Genomic DNA, 22,058 nt, shown 5'->3' with positions numbered 1-22,058 from the left:
GACCCCAGGCCTAAACCCTTGAACTTCTTTGTTCTGGTTTAGACCAAGCCTGGAGGGTTGGAACAGCGGTGAGATCAGTCCCTGTAGCACCCCCCCACACCTCGACCCCTCCTCTCCCCCCACCAACCCACGCCCCACTCAGGAGGCTCTAGAGTGAGTACCGAAACCTAGTTTCAAGAGCCCAGAACCCAGGATGGGGCTAGACGGAGAGGGGTGTTCCCGAGAGTTCATTCAGCCTAGGCTTCTGTGTCCGATCAAACAAATAAAACATCTTTAAAAAAAAAACTTCTTTATTGATAACACATTTCAGTCACAGGTACAATGAGGAGCCATCATACATCAGTTTATATTGTGATTGTATCAGGTGAGTCCAAAATTCCTAGCCTAGGCACCTGATCAAGTCCCTCCTCCTCCTGCCAAATAACATCCGCTCCTACCTTCATAACAAACATCTTTGCTTTCGAGAACATAGCACATCTGCCCAGTTAAGGATGGGCATGGCCTGTTGGCCCTCCACCTGGGAGAAACTCAACTTCCTAGAAAGGGGACAGCCCTTGATAAACAGCATACAGAAGGGAAACATTTGAGTTACAGAATTACATAAACCAGCTTTGGCCCGTCTGGACTGAAAACTGTTCTGGCCTTTTCTCACTGCAGCTCCTTAGCCATGGCAGGTTTCATGGGTCTCCATTTCTTCCAAGAGTTTGATGGCTTTCCAGGAAAGGGAGGGTTGGGGGAGTGGGAGGGGGGGAAGCGCCCTGGGAGTGGAGAGAAGACCTCATCCTGGGAAACTGTGCAAAACCAGCTGAAGCCTGGGATGTCTCCAGAGCTGGCTCAGTTTGGGTTTTCGCTAGGGCTAGGAAGGGTGCAATGAGGACCGAAGGAAGCCAGGTCCCTATCCCACCAGCCTGAAGGACACTGATGGAAGTTCAAGGCGTGATTAGACTGGAGGGGAACTTGAAGAGCAGCCTTTATCCCTTCATTAAGCAGAGAACAGAAATGGGTCTCTTTACACCCAGTTTTGGCCAGATATTTTTTTTTATTGTTTCTGGCACCACCAGTTGAATTCCTACAAGGAATTCCGCTCAGAGACCAAGAATCGCAAAGCTGATTTTTTTTTTCCTTCCCTGTTCATATGGCTACGAACACCCTGGAGATTAAGGCTAATGGGTCTAGGCAACAGTGTCTCCTAGGGGAATCTGGCAGGGAACAGTCCAGCAGGACAAGAATTCCAGGAGCACAAGGTCCCTTCAACCGAAGGATGCAGGAGCGGGCTCCATTTCCCCAGCCGATCAACAGGCCAACTGTGCACTCAGAACCGCTCTATCTCCACAAGGGCGACATGGCACAAACATCTGCACAGCCACACCACACAATACCATGGTGGCTGATGTTCCTGGGTTCAAATGAAAAGCCAGTAACTAGCAGGAGATAAAGCTAGGTGGGAAAGTGGCAAGGTGGTAGGTGTAGACTTTGTGACATTCCTCCACATGCTGAGGAACTCCGTTTGATTTTAGGGGGAGAAAGGGGAGGAGAGCCCAGCCACATCACTCCAGTGCATAGAATAATACTGCTCGAGGGAGGAAAAAGATCCCCTCCCCTCCCCCCACCACTAGCCTGGGTCACCAACCCTGGCTGCCCCTGACCAAGTCCTGATACTGCCCTGTTTAGCCTAAAAAAAGACAAGATTTTTTAGGGAGAGCAGTATATCCTGTGCCCATGTCAACCATGTCTACCAGTGGCAAGTTTAAATGGGGCTCCCATTTCTGACTGAAGGAAACCAGATCTCAATACCGGCTCCTCGCTCCTCCCAGCTCATCAAATTGGAATTAAAAAAAAAACAATCTTAATCCCTGAGATAAAGCAGCAAACAACATCCTTGTAAGAATAAATTCAAGCAAATCACGCCCACCTTAAGAGTCGACTGGGTGCAAAGAGGGATTGTTGGCACTCGATTTAGGTGGCAAAACCAAGCCAGACTAGCATCTGCTGGAGAGGGAGGAATGGAAGAAATTCTGGCAGCAAAACCTATGAGGGTAAAATAGGGCTGCACGGCTGGAAGCTTTTCAGAGGTGTCCCCGATTGCCAGAAGGGAGAGGAGTGTTTCAAGAAACACCCCCAAATTCATCCCTCACAAAAGGGTTCATTGGCTTTCTGCTTCCGTCCTTTGATTCCTTTCAGCTCCAGGAGCCAGAGGAAGGAACCGTTAGTGGCTTGATTTAATCAATACCTTTCAGGAGAAGGGACCCGGCCGGGACCTCGCCTGCTCCAAGGGATCTACCTGGGAGTTGGACCCCTCCGTTTGATCCATCTACCAAGGAGCAGGTGAGGCAGCCCTCCCAGCGACAGGATCGGCCGCTGCCTTGTCCGCTAAGAAAGCCAAATACCCTCTTTCTGCCCCCTCCGGATCCCTCACTTGCCTTAGGTGGAGTAAAGTGCTTCTCGGAAAGCCAGTCCTAGGAGGAAAATGCTCAGCAGCCTCAAGAACCTGCTTCTACCAAAGAGAAGCAAGGAGAGGAAAGGGCCAGCTCAGATTCAGCCCTTCTCCAAAGCACAGTTTCAAAGGACCAACTCTCCCCCTCTCCCCACCCTTGTACAAGCCCAACCCAGAAAGAGGGAGCCTAAACCTCATCCCCTTGCAAGGCTCTCGATCAGCTCAAAACACTGATGCCAGGGAATGGCTGCTACCCTAGAGCAAACCTCAACGAGGAGTCCCCGACTGCCCCCAAGGGACGCAGGCCACTCTAGTAGGCATTGGCGGCCCCCTTCAAGCTCTGGAAGACAGGACGCGAGGCTGGTAGTGTTTTCAAATTGCTCATCGCCGAGGAGTTGCAACTCACTCGAAACACCGGAATTAGGAAGAAACAAAGGCTGGGCGCTGAGGCCAGGGAAAGGGGAAGATCCATCCTTCTGGCTGGGCTGTCCTATTGGTTTCTATGCAACATGAATAGCAAGCTAGCCTCAGAAAGGCTAGAGGAGAAAGACCTGTTTGTTTCCCAGGGTCAGCATTTTAATACACTCCGAGGAAAGCCGTAAGCTTCATTGTTAGTGCGACTGGTTGGTGCACTCTTCCCCTCCTCCAGGAGCCCATTTCCTGCTGCTCCTGCAGCTGCTGCTGCTGCTGCTGCAGGGAGAGGCAGGAGAGAAGGAATCTGTCCAGACTAAGAGTGCTACAGAAGTTTGGTTTCTGAAGGGGGTGGTTCTGGGCTTCCAGATATGAAAGGAAGAAACAGATTAAAACTTTGAAGATATGCACTTAACAGCCAACTAATTAAAACAATTTAAACTGTTAAGAAAATTTTCATGGTTTTATTGTATAATGTAGCATTGAACATCTGAACAAATCGGTAACTAGGCTTTGCAGGCAGCTGCTGCTTTCTCCTTTGTTTCTTTGGGTTACTAGAGTAACTTGTCAGTACATTATTTGGGGAGGAAAGAGAGAGAGAGAGAGAGAGAGAGAGAGAGAGAGAGAGAGAGAGAGAGAGTGTGTGTGAGAGAGAGAGAGAGAGAAAGAGACACAACCTTTTGCATTATTTAGTCTTTCCAAGGCATGCGCTGGTACAACACAAACTTCTCCTGTCAGATGTAGCTAGTCTAATGTCCAAACATCATGCACAACACACTCAACTGGTGACACCACCGTCACAGCAGAGTGCCAGGGGGCATACGCCCATCTGCCCACCGTGGCATTGTGGGTTTGTGTATGATATTTGGAGAGTTTGAGGGAGTAGGGGGGGTTATGAATATAACAGGAAGGGGAGAAAGAGACAGCACAGGTGCCTTGGGGAGAGAGGGTCTCAGCCGAAGTTGTGCAGTGCTAGCCTGAACATGTCGTTGGTGCAAACCCAAGCATCGTTGATGTTCTTTAATAGAAACATCTGGTGGAATCCCATGATGGGGTCTTCATCAGCCTGTGAAGAGAGAGGAAGGACAGCATTTGAGTGGCCTAGGAAAACTCCCAGGCAAGCTCATTATGTTACGTGCGTTAAAACTAGCTCCGGGTTTTATGGGGTGGGGGTGGGCGCCCTGTCATTTGCCCCTGACCGTTAGCTTCTGCCCCACAGCGAGAAAAACCTGAGAAATCTCCCCACAGATGACCAAACGGGATGTGCTGGTGCTCCTCAGGCTGTGAAACCAACCACCTGCAGGCCCATGAGGCAGCCCCCACACCAGCAGGCCAGAAATCAAGCAACTCTGTTGCATCCTGGTAACTCAAATGTTGGTGTTGTTGGATAAGATACTAAAAATACAAAAGGAACCCTGAGAATAGCTCAGATTCCCAGCATCCTGGATACACAGAGGCATAAAGATCAGCACTCGATTGCCTAGTTCAACTGGGTCCCCCAAGTAGGATTTTCTCACTATTGCAAATGAGGTGTGGGGGGGGGGGGGGGGGGGGGGGCGGCACTGTACAGGACACTACAGCTAAACCCCCCGTGGGGAGCTCTAGACTCATTCCCTCTCCCCCACAGACCTTGGTCACAGAGCCCACCGAGAGACCACGGTTCCAGTCTCAGGCTCTGGGCAGGGACAGTCCCAGACAAGCTCGGGAAAGCCGAAAAGGCTGCAAGAGCCCAAACTGCTCAGCCTAGGCTGAATTGTGAGCAGAGTGGGAACACACGCAGGGCAGGATTGGCCATCCCAGTTGTGGCCCAAGATTTTCCCAAAAAGGAAATGTTTCTGCTGCTCTGTAGACCGATTCAGGTACTCCCTAAATTCAGAGATACCACAGAACACTGCTTCCGGGGCAATCCGTAAGGGCTTTAGGCCAGCCAAGTGAGACCGTGCTCTCCCGAGCAGAGGTGGGGAGAGCGCATGTACCCATCACCAGGGTTCTCTATGTCCGGGGGCCCCAAAGACAAGATAATTGCTGCCGGGGGAAGTGCAACCACAACCCAAGCTCGGCTTGCTGAAGTCAGGCATCCTCGTGACAGCTGAAGTGGTGGGGCTCAAGACCACCAGACCACCTGATGCAGGATCAGCCAGGAAACCAGGCCCCCAGGAATGCAGCAGTCTGCTCCCTTTCCTGGGGGGTGGGGAGGGGGGGTATTGGAATGGCAGCCTCCATATATGGAGGCCGATCGTATGGGCCCGGAGCGATGATGGCTGGGCAAATGCCCCAGGGCTCTCAGAAGCAGCCCCACGCCTTGCTGCTCTGCCCGTTGCCAAGAGAATGCAGCACAGGCAGCAGTCGTGAGCTTCAAACCTGGTAGGTAGCACCAGGGGCCTGGTGGGAAGCACTCACTTATCCTGGTGTCCCGGAGTCATCCTTGCTCAAGTGGGGACCAGGCCAAGGGCTATTGGGGCGGCGGGAGCCAAGCCTTATACATCACACGTAGGGATGGTCAGAAGACCGAACCCAGGCTCCCAACTAACTGCCAAAAAGTGGGCTTGATGAAACCCTAGAATTTGGTCAAACCATCTGAGCCAAGTCACAGGGAGAGAGAGAGAGGTATCGCTGGCAAGAGGAAAGCTTCAGGGGTGCTAAAGACACCGTCTCTGCTTGAGAAGGCTCTGGCAGTGCAAATGGAAATTATCTCTCCTTTCTGGCTGAAGGAAGAAGAGTCAGAGATCTGAGAAATGAGAAAGGAAGCAGAATGTGAGCTGGAGAACCCATCAACAATGGAGAGGATCCATGATGTTTCGTGCACAAACCTTTGAAAAACCTATCCTCCCTCAAGCCACAGTCCGTCCCCGTTCCCCTCCACCCCCCCTACTTTGGACAAAGTTTTTGATCTCAGAGGGGTCCTGAATCTAGACTCAAAGCCTTCTCCAAGTCGTTCGCCGACACCTGTCCCTCCAACATCACCTCCAGGGAACACTGACACCCCAAGGAAACCCAGATTCCCCAGACTAGGATAACTCCTCCTCCTGCAACTCGGGGGAGAGGGAGGGGGAAGACCCGCTCCAGTTGGCAGCCCAGGTGCAGACAGTACCCGAGAGGGCACTGACTGACAAGCCAGCCCCCCTCCCCTTTTCAATGTAGTGACAGCCCAGCTAGCCAAGTGCCCAGCCTCTTTCCCATGAATCTGACTGGATGGGGGTCAAGCACTCAATGGTATTTACTGAGTGCTTACTGTGTGCAGGGCACTGTACTAAACGCTTGTGAGAGTGCAATATAACAGAGTTGGTAGAGAGGTTCCCTGGCCACAGTGTGCTCACAGTCTAGATGGGGGTGTCAGAATACAATCCCTTCCACATCTGGGAGAGATGGGAGGGAGTGCAGTGTGATGCAGGGGAAAGAACATGGATCTGGGTCGGAGAACCTAACTAAATCATCCAGATTCACTCATTCACTCGCTCAGTCGTATTTATTGAGCACTTACTGCGTGCAGAGCACTGTACTAAGCGCTTGGGAGAGTTCAACACCACAATAAACAGACACATTCCCTGCCCACCATCACAACTCTCCCCATCTTCAAAACCCTTTGGAAATCCCACCTCCTCCGCGAGGTCCTCCCCAGTTAATTGTCTTCACCGCAGGCTACTTCCTCCCTCTTCCCAACTACCACCCCTGCACTCATCTGCCTTTCTCTTCTCTGTCGTTCTGTATCCGTTTCCCCCATTAGACTGTAAACTCCCCGAGGGCGGGACTATCGTCTTTTGCCTCTACTGAATCCCCCCACGGGCTTAGTTCAGTAAGCTGCATGCAGTAGGCCTGGGATCAGCAACCTATGCCTCCCTTTGAATACCAAACGTGGGTTGCCAAGGTAAGTTCCCGTTACCTTTGCCCCCACGGCAGTTTGGGCAGGAAGTAGCCGGCAGGCCCCACTCTGCCCCTTTGAGCCGGAAAGGGGCTGAACTGCAGCCAAGAGAGGGGCACCACTCCTTGCCCTCTGCCGGCACCACCCCCTTGCCCCCCAACCCCACCCAAGAATTGGTGTAGTTCTTATCCATCTTCACCAGACAATAGGGCCAGGTGGAGCTGCTCTCACGTTCCCCCGTCCCCCTGAATCCACACAAGCAGCAGTGACGTCGAAGTGGGCCAGCCAAACTGGGCAGGGAAAGGACCACTGGCCTCCATGGATAGCAGGGGCAAGGATAGCCCCCCGTGCCAGGCACCACGCGCACTGAGGGCGGCAGCAGGTGCGGCTCCATGCCGGGCAAGGAAGCAATAGGGTAGGAGGCAAGAGTGGGCTCCACGTCGGGCACCGTGCACATTTATCACAATCTCCAGAGATGCGGGAGAATGAAATGGTAACGGCAGATGTGGTGCTCTGCAACTCTGGCACCCAGACGCCCCCCGCAGCCCCTTCCCCAAAATGAAAAGAACCAAGACTAAGTTCTCTCACTCTCCTCTCCCCTTTATTCTCTCCTCCACTCCTTCCCGCCCAAGTTCCCATCAGAAAATGGCAAGGTGAGTACAATATTAACTTTAAATGATTCTTATTATTTCAATAATCACACCTCCACAAAGACACAAACTACATTCACATGTGTTTAAACTGTACGATTGGCTCTTTGCACACCAACTGCTCAGAGGTTTCACTTTGTAGGTGCATGAGCACTCGTGAATGGTCGATTGATGGCCAGTCTCAGCTCTGCCCCGGCCTGCTCTGTGACCCTGAACAACTCACTTAATCGCTTGGCTCAGTGTACTCATCTGATAATAATATCTTCCTCTTTCTTTCTCACTGGGAGGTTGTGAGGGGGGGAAAAAGCCAGGTACATAATGTGAAAATACTTTGGGAAATAAGTGCTATACAAATTCAATATATAAGTACCATTATAGGGAATCACAGTCATCTCTGCATATGCCAGGGCCCACAGGTTTCAGGCTCACATATCTGCAATGTACCTGACCCAATGTACAAGTACCCACAACAAAGATTCTAGTTGAATTGGATAATTAGTATTAGGCTGTGGGTTCAGGTCAGGTGCAGATAAGGTCCTCTACACTAAACAAACGAGTGAGTCACTGCTGAAGCAAAATACCGAGGAAAGTCTCACAGTTGGAAGTGTGCCATGCCAGTCCTGAGGCCCTCCCTCCCAATATCCCCACCTCGGCCCACATCCCTCCTCTCTGAGGGGAGGATGGCAGGCCGGCCGCCACGTTGTAGAGACTTGCAATGGCCCTAGTTTGCCCAGCCCGACCCACAGCAAATTTAGGGGTCGGGGCACAAAAGCCGATTGGTTTTTGCTCTGTATGGGTATGGAAGGACGATGGTCTGAGGGTTCAGGGCAGGTTCGGGTGTAAGATAGAGTTCCCATGCAGGGCTCTAGCTCCCAGGTCCATAAACTCTGGGGAGGGTCTGACTCACTGTCATGGGGAGAACCAGAAAGGGAAATGACAGCCTTTCTGCCACGAGGTGCCTGCCATAAAGAGGGGGTCACTTCCATGCCCTGTCCATCACTCTAAGGGTGGCCAGCTCATCTGCTGGAGCTCAACCAATTCCAGGGGAGATCAGAAGAAAAAGCTAAGAAGGGGAGACAGAGAGGACAGAGGATCGACCTCTCTTGCTTCCCCACTCCAAGCTGAGCAAGTTTTACACGGAGGCCCTCAGGGTCAAAGAAGAAGCTCCATACGGAAGGCCTTCTGTGAGAAGGAAAGTAGATGTTGCATGAAAACGTAGTGGACGTTGCTAACCTAGGTTAAGTTTAGAACCAGTACCAAACTGGAGTATGTCTGAGGTTGCCCAATTTCAGTTGCTGTCTGATTACATACCCCTGAGGGAGACTTAGGAGTCTGACTTGGATATTTTTTCTGGGGTGTGTGTGTACATATATACATTAAACACACACATTAAATACTTTTATTGATTGACTGATATCTCCTATAAAGCGGGGTGTCAGTGAAAACTGCTGGGAACCTAATATGGGCAGTGTTGTCTAATGGAAAAGGGCACGGGGCTGGGAATCAGGAGACCTGGGATCTAGTCCTGGTTCCGCCCCTGGCCTGATGGGTTACCTTGGATAAGTCACTTAACTTCTCTGAGCCTCGGTTTCCTCATCTGTAAGATGGGGATAAAAATACTTGCCTCTCAGGGAGTGTGCGACGATCAAATACGATAATTGATGGGAAAGCAGTTTGGAAAACAGGAAAGAGCGTTGGACAAAAAACAAAGTACTATTTTCTCGGGAAGCGCCCGCCATCGCTTTGGGGAGGAAGCTGAGGCAACTACTGGGCTTTCTTCCATAACCAACTGCTGGGCCCCCCCGGGGGGTAGGGCCGGCAGCAAATCCCCGATAGCCTCCCTTGCCGCTCGGGGGCCCAAATCCAAAGCTAGCCATTTGGATTTGGATGGTGGGTAGCAAATCACCAGGATGTTACCGAGGAGCACTGACTGGAACTATTCTCGATGGGAGAGTGAGGGTGAAGCAGTCCAAGTGCCCTTCTTTACCTGGGGTGGTTCCCATCAGGGAAGGCTAGAGGGGCAGGGGGTCACAGTCTGGCACAAGGAAGGAAACACAGTCCAAGGACTTTGGAATTGAAGCACCCTCACTGTGTCCTGATCAGTCCCACGGGGGGAATAGGCCGGGGGCATTTCTGACCCTGAACCGAAGCTGCAACAGGTCACCGACACAAGCCCCAGTTAGATCCGGGGCCAAGCTCCCTCCAGTAAGAGTGACGTGAAACATCGCTCTCACAAGGTGGGAATGGCTTGTTACTGAGCCTCTGCCCCAAGCCGCAAAATCTGATACATACTGGCGGGAGGGCCTCGTGCCTTTGCTTTCCCAGACTGTCCTAGAGCTGAGCCCTGCTCCCCTGAGGCCTGAGACACTGACCTTTCCCACCTGGGGGTGGGGAGACGGTGTGGAAGAGGGCAAACATGAACAGAAAATCAAAGTGCTCAAATTCCTCCCCTGCAAGTCTCCCGTCTCCCACTCCGTCCAACAGGAAATGTCCTTTGAAAAGCAAAAGGTAGGCCTTACCTTTAGCTGGCCCACAACCATACTGAGTATGCAGCTGTCAGGGGTGGGCTGATGGTCCTGCGCTGTGATGCTGTGCTGGATTTTCTGGAACGGGAGGCTCTGGAAGGGACGGAAAGAAGGGTGAATGTGGCGGTAGCAGCAGTAAGAGGGTGACACTGAAAAATCACCAAGGCATCCAGCCCCACGAGGAAAGGAAAGGTAGAGAGTCGCATACTCACAGACAACTTTTCCACAATTGCCGCTTTTCCCTGGAATTGCTGCCCTTCCCATGTAAGGCATGATGCATCAATCTGAAATGCAGAAAACCAGTAAGAAAAGGAGAGGAAAGAGGCAGCTGCCGCCGCAGGAGTCAAAAACCAGGCCACGAGTCTCCCTGATCCCCATCAGCCTCCTAATCTGGGCCCTGATTTTCCTTTGGATTGAAAGCTCTTCAATCGTTGGGATCGGGTCTTTTGCTTCTTTAGTGCGTTCCCCAATCGATACTGTGGATTCCCAAACTCTGGGGGGTCTCCCAGAAGCATCTTTGTTTCAAGGGAGCAACGCCTGCAGCCCAAGTTGCAGGCTGGGAGTCATCGCCATCATTGTCACCCTGGCTGCTAGGGAGTAAGGACAAGTCCCGGCTAGGGGGGCTTGTTCCGAAGAAACAACTCAGAGCAGAGGGGAAGGGAGGAGAAAAAGAGCCCAAGAGGCAAGTCGGCCAGCCTCAGAAAAATAGGCCACTGTGTCGACGACAGGTCAGAACCCGGCAGGATGGGGGAGCAGTCAGAGTTGGGATTATGGTCCACTCCAGACCACCGTCCCTCTTTAGGCTCTGACCAGGCATATTTACTATCCTATTTATTTTGTTAATGATGTGCATTTAGCTTTAATTTTGTTTGTTCTGACAACTTGACACCTGTCCACATGCTTTGTTTTGTCGCCCGTCTCCCCCTTCAAGACTGTGAGCCTACTGCTGGGTGGGGACTGTCTCTCTATGTTGCGACTTGTACTTTCCAAGCGCTTAGTACAGTGCTCTGCACACAGTAAGCGCTCAATAAATACGACTGACTGACTGAATGAATGAATGAATGAGCGACAGAGGGAGTTTGCTGGCCATTCTGACCGGATGCTTTCTAGGGAAGGGACTGCCACCTCCCAACCCCTCCTACTTAGGAACACAGCCTCTTCTCCAGACAGAGGCGGTCTCCAAGTGCCACCTCCTGACAACAAAGAGTCTGCAGAGAGCTCACAAAAGAGCCCAACGGGGATTTCGAGGCTGGGGCCAGTTGGTGTGGGGCCTTGCTGGTCTCCAACCCCCTTCCTACCCAACAACCCCACATTCTAATCGCTCTGACCCTCTGCTGACCTTCCAGCTTCTGCACCCCAAAGACTGCTTAGCTGACTTACCTCTCCCAACTCACATTCCCTCCTGCCCCCTCCATGACTGGATAGCTACCAGTGGGACTTAGGTCCAGAGGGTTTAAGTTTCCTCAGCAGTAAAATGGGGATTAAATCCTCCTCCCTCCTACTTAGACTGTGAGCCCCATGTGGGACAGGTATGGTGTCCAAACTGATTAACTTGTTTCCACTCCAGCACTTAGCTTGACACACAGGAAGCGCTTAAACATAATAATAACCTATTTATTGAGCATTTACTGTGGGCAAAGCACAGTACTGGGTGCTTGGGAGAGTACGATACAAAAACGGACATTCCCTGCCCACAACAAGCTCACAGTCTAGAAAATAATAATAATAATAATAATAATAATAATGATCACGGGGAGCAGCTCCCAAGAGAGGAGGTTTATTTCCTGTCATGAAAGACTGCTGAAAAATACCCTTGGGAATGACAAAGCCAAAGAATTAGCGGGGCCCCAGCACAAGCCGGTCCCCAGGCCGGGTCCTCTCAATTTACCCTGGGGCTCCCAGTGATAGCCCTGTTTGCCCATCTGTCATCTTTCTTGTAATACTTTTTCCTTTAGACTGCAAGCTCCTCTTGTAGACTGTAAGCTCCTTGTGTGCAGGGATCGGGCCTATGGGCTCTATGTATTGTACTCTCCGAAGGGTTGAGTCCAGAGCCCTGTACTCAGTAAGCGCTCAATAATTACCACGGATTGAGTGCCACCACTCTTTGTTTTTATCTTACCAGCCGAAATGGCGTGACCACCCAAATAATTGTGGTATTTGTTAAGCGCTTACTATGTGCCAGGCACTGTACTAACCACTGGGGTGGATACAAGCAAATCGGGTTGGACACAGTCCCTGTCTCACGTGGGGCTCACAGTTTCAACCCCCAATTTACAGATGAGGTAACCGAAGCACAGAGAAGTAAAGCGACTTGCCCGAGGTCACACAGCAGGCAAGCGGCAGAGCCAGGATTAGAGCCCATGACCTTCTGATTCCCAGGCCCGTGCTCTATCCACTCCGCCACGCTGCTTCTCCACGTAGTAAGGGAATTGGCTGAGCACCCACTGGAGGCAATGCCAGGTATTAAACACTTGGAAGTACATACAAAAAACAAGCCCTCGGATAGTGGTGCCACCCTGGGGCAGATCGCTCAGTGGAAAGAGCCCGGGCTTTGGAGTCAGAGGTCATGGGTTCAAATCCCGGCTCCGCCAAATGTCAGCTGTGTGACTTTGGGCAAGTCACTTACCCTCTCTAAGCCTCAGTTACCTTATCTGTAAAATGGGGATTAAGACTGTGAGCCCCACGTGGGACAACCTGATCACCTTGTATTCCCCCCAATACTTAGAACAGTGCTTTGCACATAGTAAGTGCTTAACAAATGCCATTATTATTATTATTATTATTATTATTATTATTATTATTATTATTATCATCCTCCCGTGGGCCTGGGAGAGTAAGTAAGGACACCATCCATCCCTAGACTGTGAGCCCCAAGTGGGACAGGGACTGGGTCCGACCTGATTAACTTGTATCTACCCCAGTGCTCAGTACAGTGCCTGGCACATGGAAAGCACTTAACAAATACCATTATGATAACTACTGTTAGTATTTATTGAGCGCTTCTACAGTGCTCAGGCCAATCCCGAAGGCCAGGGAATCACTATACATGCAGGGCTGTCACCACTAGTGGGCGCTATGAGCTTGCCTAAGAGGCAGGACAAGCAAAGGAAGAAAGGGACTTAAGGGGCTTTTTGGGACCCAGAGCTAAAACAATCAATCAATCAATCAATCAATCGTATTTATTGAGCACTTACTGTGTGCAGAGCACTGTACTAAGCGCTTGGGAAGTGCAAGTTGGCAACACATAGAGACAGTCCCTACCCAACAGTGGGCTCACAGTCTAAAACACCCACCCTTCCACCTCGAGCCCTCCTTGGAAGATAATAGAAATAATAATGATGGCATTTATTAAGCGCTTACTATGTGCAGAGCACTGTTCTAAACGCTGGGGCGGTTACAAGATGATCAGGTTGTCCCATGTGGGGCTCACAGTCTTCATCCCCATTTTACAGATGAGGCAACTGAGGCCCAGAGAAGTGACATGCCTTCCCCGAAGTCACACAGCTGACAAGTGGCGGAGGCAGGATTTGAACCCATGATCTCGGACTCCAAAGCCCGTGCTCTTTCCACTGAGCCATGCTGCTTCTCAAGATGACCTTGACTCCCAGGAATTAGGGTTGACTCGGCTAGTGAGCCCCAACCACCGGCCTCTCCCCTCTCCCCAGATACTTACATATATTGCTCCTAATTGAGTTCTGTCCGTATCAAATAACTGGTAGTAATGCTGCACAAAGCTGGATCCAATCTGCTCCCAAATAGGCTTGTCTCCCATTCTGGATTCTTCACTGCGGTGCCAGAAACTGCAAGAGCAAAAATAATCAATCGATCAATCACTCATATTTATCGAGCGCTTACTATGTGCAGAGCACCATACTAAGTGCTCGGAAGAGTACCATACAAAATAATTTACAGACACATTCCCTGCCCATTTAAAAAAAAAAAAAACCATCGGTGTCCAGAGGCAGAAGGCTTTGAAAAGTTCATTGTCGCCTCTTCGGATGTGAAACTCCCAGCTCCTGCTGGCCCTAGAAGGGATCCCTCCTCTCTGGACCCCTGCTCAACCAGGCCTGGAATCGGCACGTTTCAGCTGCCCTCCCCTGCTTCCCTTTGGCATTCAGCAATGGAATCAGATCCAGTCCCAAAGCAGGGGGACCTCTACAAAAGCATCGCTGAAAAGTTTCCTGAGCCCCCACGTTCTTGGTTCTGTACCAGGCACTGGGGACAGAATACATAAAATGACACTACAGGCGCTAATCCGTAAGTAGATCGAGGGGAATTAAGCCGAGCAAGAAGAGGAGCAAAAGAAAAGGGGGGGGGGGGGGGGGAAGGGAGGGGAGAAGGAAGAGAAAGGTAAGAGGGCACGTGGAGGCTGTGCCCCTTCTGCTACACTCTCCCAAGGGCTCCATACAACAGGCACCAAATGAATTAGGGTAACACCACCACCACCACCACCACCTTCCCCTCTTCCTCCTCCCGCTGAGTCCTCTTTGGCATTACCTCCTCTGACCCATCCCCTCTTTCTACCGAGGTGCATGCTACTATCACTGCTTACATTTATCGGTAAGCAGTAAAAAAAATCTTATTCGAATATCGGTGAGGAAAATTATGTGGTAGAAGCAATTATGTGAGTAAATGTTGTATTTGCCAACACTGCCTGAGGGATCCTATCTACAAACTCTACTGTACACTCCCAAGCCTCTAGCATGATGCTCTGCACTAAATAGGAGCCCAGTAAATGCTCCTGATTGCCTGAAAAGCTTCTCAGGTGAGATGAGCCTGGCCCAAGGCCCAGCCTGCTGTCTGGAGTTTCTCAGAATCCTGACACTAGGGCCGACGAAGAGAGTTTACAGGATTAAAATATCTTGGGCAGTAACAAGTGCCGGTCCTTCCTCTACCAGCCCATAAGAATCTGGTCCACGCTGCTCAGTGTCTGAAATTATTTACAGACGGCCAAAACTTCACAACAGAATCTGCCACCCGCTTCTCCCTCTCTCTCCTGCCCAGCCCCACTGAATAAGATGAGGTGACAGTACTCTTCCTTGCCCACCTCTCCCCTGTGTAGTAGTGGGGTCCGTCCTATTCACTCACTACCCAGAAATAAGCCTGGGAGAGGAGGACAAGCAAGATCTTAGTCCACCTGCAAGTTGTGGGCCTCCTTACCCCCATCAGAAAGAGGTAGCTTCTTTCCCAACCGCTCCCTTCCAATCTGTGCACATCAGCTGGAATCTGGAGGAGTGATGGGCTTGGCTCTTCTAGCCAGAGGGCCCTATTGTTTTTTATTTTTTTTTTATTAATCCCTGTTGTTATCTTTTGTTGGGTTTGGGTTTGTGTTGTTTTTATCTTTTCTTATTTTACCTGCTAATGATTCCTCTCTTTCAATTCATTACCTGTTATCCATCCTCTCTCCCCCTTTATAGATTGTGAGCCCCTCGAGGACCAGGGACTATGCTTAATTCTCACCTGTCTATTCTTTCCCAGTGCTTAGCACAGTGTGCTCAGTACAGTGCTTTACAGAAGCACTTAAATACTGCTACTACTCATCAACCAATGTATTTATTGAACATGTGCTGTGTGTAGAATGCCTTATTAAGTGCTTGGGAAAGTACAATACACCAGAGTTGGTAGATTCTATCCCTCCCCTCAAGGAGCTTACGGTGTACAGGGGGAACTAGACATTAAAGTGGATTAGGGTTAGGGTAAACAGAGTTTAGGAATATTTACAAAAGTATTGTGGGGTGATGATGAGATTATTACTACTATTACTACTACAATGGAACTGTATATAGGCTCTACCCAGCTCTGCTATACTGGCCATGCTTAATCCTGATTACAGGATTTAGTGAGAACTCTGCCTTAGGATAGTCATTCATTCATTCAATCGTCTTTATTGAGTGCTTACTGTGTGCACAGCACTGTACTAAGCGCTTGGAAAGTACAAGTCGGCAACATATGGAGACGGTCCCTACCCAACAATGGGCTCACGGTCTAGAAGGAGGAGACAGATAACAAAATAAAACAGGTACACGGGTGTCAAAATCGTCAGAACAAACAGAATTATCACTATATGCACATCATTAACTAAATAAATAGAATGGTAAATATGTACATTTAAAATAGAGTAATAAATCTGTACAAATATATACCAGTGCTGTGAGGAGGGGAAGGAGGTAGGGCGGGGGGGCAGGGGGAAAGGTAAAAGGGGGCTCAGTCTGGGAAGGCCTCCTGGAGGAGGTGAGCTCTCAGTAGGGCTTTGAAGGGAGGAAGAGAGCTAGCTTGGTGGATGCGTGGAGGGAAGGCATTCCAGGCCAGGGGGGAAGGATATGATATAACTGATACAATAAATGCTTGGAACAGCATGGTGACAGTTTGGGTGCAGAAGAAAGGGTGGATTCTAGAGATGATGTGAAGGTAGAACCGACAGGATGTGATGACAGACTGAATGTGTGGGTTGAATGAGAGAGATGAGTTGAGGAAAATGACAAAAGTTATGCGCTTAGGAGGCAGGGAGAGTGGTGGTGGTGTCTATGTGATGGGAAAGTCAGAGAGGGGCCAGGTTTAGGTGGAAAGTGCTCGGTATAGTGCTCTGCACACCGTAAGTGCTCAAGAAATACTGTTGATTGATTAACTGGGGTCAGAAATCAGGAAAAGCACTAAGTTAGAGGAGGCAATCACAGTCCTTACCACAGTATAGGGGAAGAGCCATGGTTGTTTTAAACTAGGGCCTGGGGCACCAGCAACAATGATCCACCCTTCAACACCCCAATGGGGAAACCACTCAGATTCTCTGCCATTTCACCCCATCCCTTCCTCCCACCTCTCAGTGGCCAGATGACTTGCTGCCTAATAGGAGCTTAGCTCAGGCCTCACCCACCGCCACCTCTCCCAGCAGAAAATTGAAGGTTTTCATACCATGTAGGAACAGGCTTCCACCACAAAAGGAGCAAAGGTAGCAAATATTTGGAGGAGGGAAGTGAGGAGAGCACACACACTTTTTTCCCTTACTCCTACACATCTACACTTACCGTCAACCTAAACTCAATACCTAAGGGAGCAGAATCCATCTGAATACCATGGGACAGCAAGGCCAGGGATGCTTAATTCAAACAGTGCACTCAGTAAGTGCTCAATAAATACCACTCATCGACTGTTTCACCATGAGTTTAAAAGCCCATTTACATGGAGGCTCCCTCCTCCTCACCCCAAGAAGGGGTGGGGGAAGGGAGGTGCTGCAGGTCTCAACAGGGCCCAGGGCATGCCTGACATCTGGCCAGGCTCTAGTTGACCCTAGGGAAAAGTACCTGGGAGTCAGAGGTCCTGGGTTCTAATCCTGGTTCTGCCACTTGTCTGCTGTGGGACCTCGGGCAAGTCACTTCACTGTGCTTCCATTACCTCACCAGTAAAATGGGAAGCCCTCTGTGAGCCCCACGTGGGACGTGGACAGTGTCCAAACTAATTATCTTCTTATCTACCCCAGCGTTTTACAGTGCCTGACATAGTAAGTGCCTAATAAATAACCATGAAAAAAAAGGAGATGCACCTTTTCTCCCCCTTCTAGACTATGAGCCCGTTGTTGGGTAGGGACCGTCTCTATACGTTGCCGACTTATACTTCCCAAGCGCTCAGTACAGTGCTCTGTACACAGCGCTCAAAAAATACAATTGAATGAATGAATGAATGGTCCTGAACAGAACAAAAATTAGATTTCCGCCCCCCAAGGACATGGGTTTTGTCTGGAGACGGGTGGTCTCGGCAGTGACTTCTTGTGGAAAACCTCCATAGCTGCCCAGGCTTCCACGGTGAGGTGATCCCCGCCCCTCCCTGAACTCCTCACCTGCTCCCTTTGCCCTGTGATGATAATAATAATAATAATAATAATAATGATGGCATTTATTAAGCGCTTACTATGTGCAAAGCACTGTTCTAATGTGATGTTTCCGGTGCACCAGAAGGAGTGCTCTCTGCATTCTCCAGGAAGGATCCTCCCCTCCAGGCCACTGCTTATTGTGGCAGCAAGCAGGCGGAAGGTTTATTTTTAGCAAATATAAAACTATTCCAACATGCTGGCTGTTCTAAAATTAGAGTCAACATACTTAGATGACTAAGATAATAAATCAGTGTCTCCGAAGTCTAGAATTATGGTTCTGAATGATATTTAAAAGAACTAAAACTGGACCAAAATGCAAGTCTTTTTTCCCTGCCAATATAGCAGAGTGTCCCCAGGTTCACACACTAAGGGAAACGTTACTCAGCCTGACAGGAAATTCTAACTTAAGCTATCATTTACAGCCATCATCCCTCTAGACCGCAAGCATGTTGTGGGGCAAGGAACGTAACCGCCAACTGTTATATTGTACTCTCCCAAGCGCTTAGTGTACAGTGCTCTGCACACAGTGAGCGCTCAATAAATACCTTTGGTGTTGATGAACAAACAACTGACAGCTAAGACTTCAGCATGGACTTGAGACAAGGACATGGAGTGCTGTGGGAATCCTATTCAGGGGATAAATAATTCCAATATTGGGCAATAGATGCATAATCTTTGCCAGAGGCTGTGCCCCCCCACCACAACCCACCCCCTACTTCCCCTAGAGTGAGGGTCAAGACCTTTTTCTTTGGCCAGCTCACCTCATCAAGCCTGCCACCCTACCCTCAGGCACAATATGCAGAAAGGAGTCTCCTTTTCCATTGTCAAGCCAAAGCTCCCCTTTCACCCTTCATTTACAATCCAGGAGTGAGGGTTGGTGACACCCTTGCAAGCCTAGAGCTCGGGAAGCCCAGGTGAGACACTCAATAGTAGAAACCATCCATGCGAGCAGAAGGCGGCACAGCTCGCCTACCCAACATGGGACTTCGGAATCATTAGCCATTAATCCATCAGTAGCATTCATTGAGTGCCTACTGTGGACAGAGAATTGTGCAAAGCACTTGGGAGAGTACAAGTGAGTAAGAGACCCAGATCTGGCCCCTCAAAAAGCTTACCATCTATCCCAGGGACTGACAGGCACAAGCCACTCACAAGCATTATGGGCTGTTGATGGGTAAAGTATAAAGGGTTAAATATATGAGGGTGTAACAACCTAAACTGAGATGATTCCTGTTAGGGTGTATAAGTGCTAAGGGCAACCTTTAGCTGAACCCAACCTGAGACAATGCCTCCCGGAGGGAGTGGGTTTTTCAGGAGGTCTTAATTCTATTTATTTATATTGACGCTATTCATCAATCGTATTTATTGAGCGCCTACTATGTGCAGAGCACTGCACTAAGCGCTTGGGAAGTACAAATTGGCAACATATAGAGACAGTCCCTACCCAACAGTGGGCTCACAGTCTAAAAGATGCTATTGCTGCCTGTTTACCTGTTTTGATGTCTGTCTCCCCGCTTCTAGACTGTGACCCCGTTGTAGGCATAGACTGTCTCTATTTGGTGCTGAATTGTACTTTCCAAGTGCTTAGTACAGTGCTCTGCACACAGTAAACGCTCAATGAATACGGTTGAATGAATGAATGAATGACTCAGTCAATCTATTGATGGTATTCACTGAGTACTTACTATGTGCAGAGTACTGTATTGAGCACTTGGGAGAGTGCACACCAGAGTTGGTAGGCATGCTCCCTGCCCACAATGAGCTCACGGTCTAGAGGGACCGTATATAGAAAGGTAGGAAGACTATACTCTCCCAAGTGCTTAGTACAGTGCCCTGCACATAGTAAGTGCTCAATAAATACCACTGATTGATTGATGCCGCCAGATAAAGATGGGGAAGAATCTTGTGTTCAGGAGAGAGGCGGTGACTATGCTGAGGCCAAGGGAATGGCTAAAAAATGAGAGAAAAGGGTTGAAGTTACAATTATCCCAATGTGCATGAATTGGCGTGGCCACAACCCCTAAAATTGGATAATAATAATTATTATTATTATTATTATGGTATTTGTTAAGTGCTGACCACGTGCCAGACACTGTTCTAAGTGCTGGGGTAGGCACAAGTTAATCAGATTGGACACAGTCCCTGTCACTCATATGGCTCACAGTCTTAATCTCCATTTTACAGATGGGGGAACTGAGGCCCAGAGAAGTTAAGTGACTTGCCCAAGGTCACACAGCAGACAAGTGGCAGAGCCCGGATTAGAACCCACGTTCTTCTGACTCTCAGGCCCGTGTTCTATGCACTAGGCCATGCTGCTTCTCAGCCTGATATCTGGCTGTCACTAAAAGACAACCACTGGGGCTGACAATCACCCTAAAATCGCAACAAAGTTCCTCTTTCCAGGCTGACCACCACACCATCTTAAGGGTTCTTTTTCCTCCCTTCATTAGATACTTTAAAACAAGTGGCAACCTCTTCGGTAGGCAACCACTGGGGCTGACAATCACCCTAAAATCGCTACAAAGTTCCTCTTTCCAGGCTGACCACCACACCATCTTAAGGGTTCTTTTTCCTCCCTTCATTAGATACTTTAAAACAAGTGGCAACCTCTTCGGTAGGCAACCACTGGGGCTGACAATCACCCTAAAATCGCTACAAAGTTCCTCTTTCCAAGCTGACCACCACACCATCTTATGTGTTCTTTTTCCTCCCTTCATTAGATACTTTAAAACAAGTGGCAACCTCTTCGGTAGGCTTACTGAGTTCCTGCACTGTGCTGACTCACATTTGAGAACCCTAGAGGCAGGAAGGTTGGGAGGTGAAAAGTGAGACTTCAGAGCCCCTCCTATGCCCCTCTAAGCAGGGTGATACCTAAAATGGACGGATTGATGTTCATCCTATTTCAATCAATCATACTTACTGGACACACCGTGTGCAGAGCACTGTACTTAAAGCTTGGGAGAATACCACACAACAATGTAACAGACACATTCCCTGCCCACAACGAGCTTCAGGAACCATTCCAGAGGGCTTGGGGAGGAACTAGAGGAGTTCTGCCAATGTCAGCTTTTTAGAAATCTCATAAATACCATGTCTGCACCAGGAAAACACAAAAAAGGAGCTCAGCCAAGCTCAGGGGCGATGGGTGTGGGGGAGATCAAAGTGGACAGCAAAAGCAATCAATTAATGATTTTTATTAAGAGCAGAAATTATAAGTCTGGCTCCCCTAAGACATGAAACTTCCAATCGCCACATGAGGAGCTTAAACGTGCTCCAATAAACTTCTCTTACACTGAAAAAGCAGAGAGAATTGAGGCAAACCTACAACCCAAAACTCATTACAGTAGCGTCAGGCCTGGATCGAGACAGGTAACAGGTCAGGAGACTCTTCCTGCTATTTTTAGCCAAGAAACATTACCAATAAATAAAATTAGCTATCAACTGCTCTTAGGGGACTGAACACTGTAGAAGGCATTAGGGATTTAATTTAAGAAACAGATGTGACCCTTATCCTTAAGGAATTTATCAGCCTTCAAACAGGTGAGAGAAAAGTAAACCACAACCCCCCAATGGTAAGCCACCCTACAGTTTTACCACCCGGCTCCCTATGTCCAACCAAAACCTCATCTGCTTTCACTAAAGCCCATCTCGTTTCTTTGGTCTTCATTCATTCAATGGTATTTATTGAGCGCTTATTGTGTGCAGAGTACTGTACTAAGCACTTGGGAAGTACAAGTCGACAACATGTGGAGATGGTCCCTACCCAACAACGGGCTCACAGACTAGAAGGGGGAGACAGACAACAAAACAAAACATGTGGACAGGTGTCAAAATAGAACGAATAGAATTTAAGCTACATGCACATACTTAAAATAAATAGAATAGTAAATATGTACAAGTAAAATAAATACAGTAATAAATCTTTACAAATATATACATGTGCTGTGGGGAGGGGAAGGAGGTAGGGTGGGGGGGATGGGGAGGAGGAGAGGAAAAAGGGGGTTCAATCTGGGAAGGCCTCCTGGAGGAGGTGAGCTCTCAGTAGGGCTTTGAAGGGAGGAAGAGAGCTAGCTTGGCGGATGTGCAGAGGGAGGGCTTTCCAGGCCAGGGGAAGGACATGGGCCGGGGGTCGACAGCGGGACAGGCGAGAACAAGTCTTCTAGACTGTGAGCCCATTGTTGGGTAGGGACTGTCTCTATATGTTGCCAACTTGTACTTCCCAAGCGCTTAGTACAGTGCTCTGCACACAGTAAGTGCTCAATAAATATGATTGAATGAACGAGGCACAGTTAGGAGGTTAGCGACAGGAGCATAG

General features: G+C 49.4%; 1 protein-coding gene across 1 annotated transcript in view; it reads right to left on the bottom strand.

Annotated features, from left to right (window-relative positions):
• Nucleotides 1–272: 272 nt before the first annotated feature.
• NUTF2 (nuclear transport factor 2) overlaps nucleotides 273–22,058 on the bottom strand; it is a 36,669-nt gene continuing 14,883 nt past the window's right edge. Inside the window, exons 2-5 of the mRNA XM_038740040.1 lie at nucleotides 13,553–13,679; nucleotides 10,092–10,163; nucleotides 9,874–9,972; nucleotides 273–3,911 (exon numbers count right to left, since the gene is read on the bottom strand). Coding sequence (XP_038595968.1) covers nucleotides 3,798–3,911; nucleotides 9,874–9,972; nucleotides 10,092–10,163; nucleotides 13,553–13,651 — 384 coding nt within the window. The 5' untranslated portion in view covers nucleotides 13,652–13,679 and the 3' untranslated portion in view covers nucleotides 273–3,797. The remainder of the gene's footprint in view (nucleotides 3,912–9,873; nucleotides 9,973–10,091; nucleotides 10,164–13,552; nucleotides 13,680–22,058) is intronic.

This window comes from Tachyglossus aculeatus, chromosome X1, assembly GCF_015852505.1.
Source record: "Tachyglossus aculeatus isolate mTacAcu1 chromosome X1, mTacAcu1.pri, whole genome shotgun sequence".
Lineage (NCBI taxonomy): Eukaryota > Metazoa > Chordata > Mammalia > Monotremata > Tachyglossidae > Tachyglossus > Tachyglossus aculeatus.
This window is presented reverse-complemented; position numbering and strand designations above follow the sequence as displayed.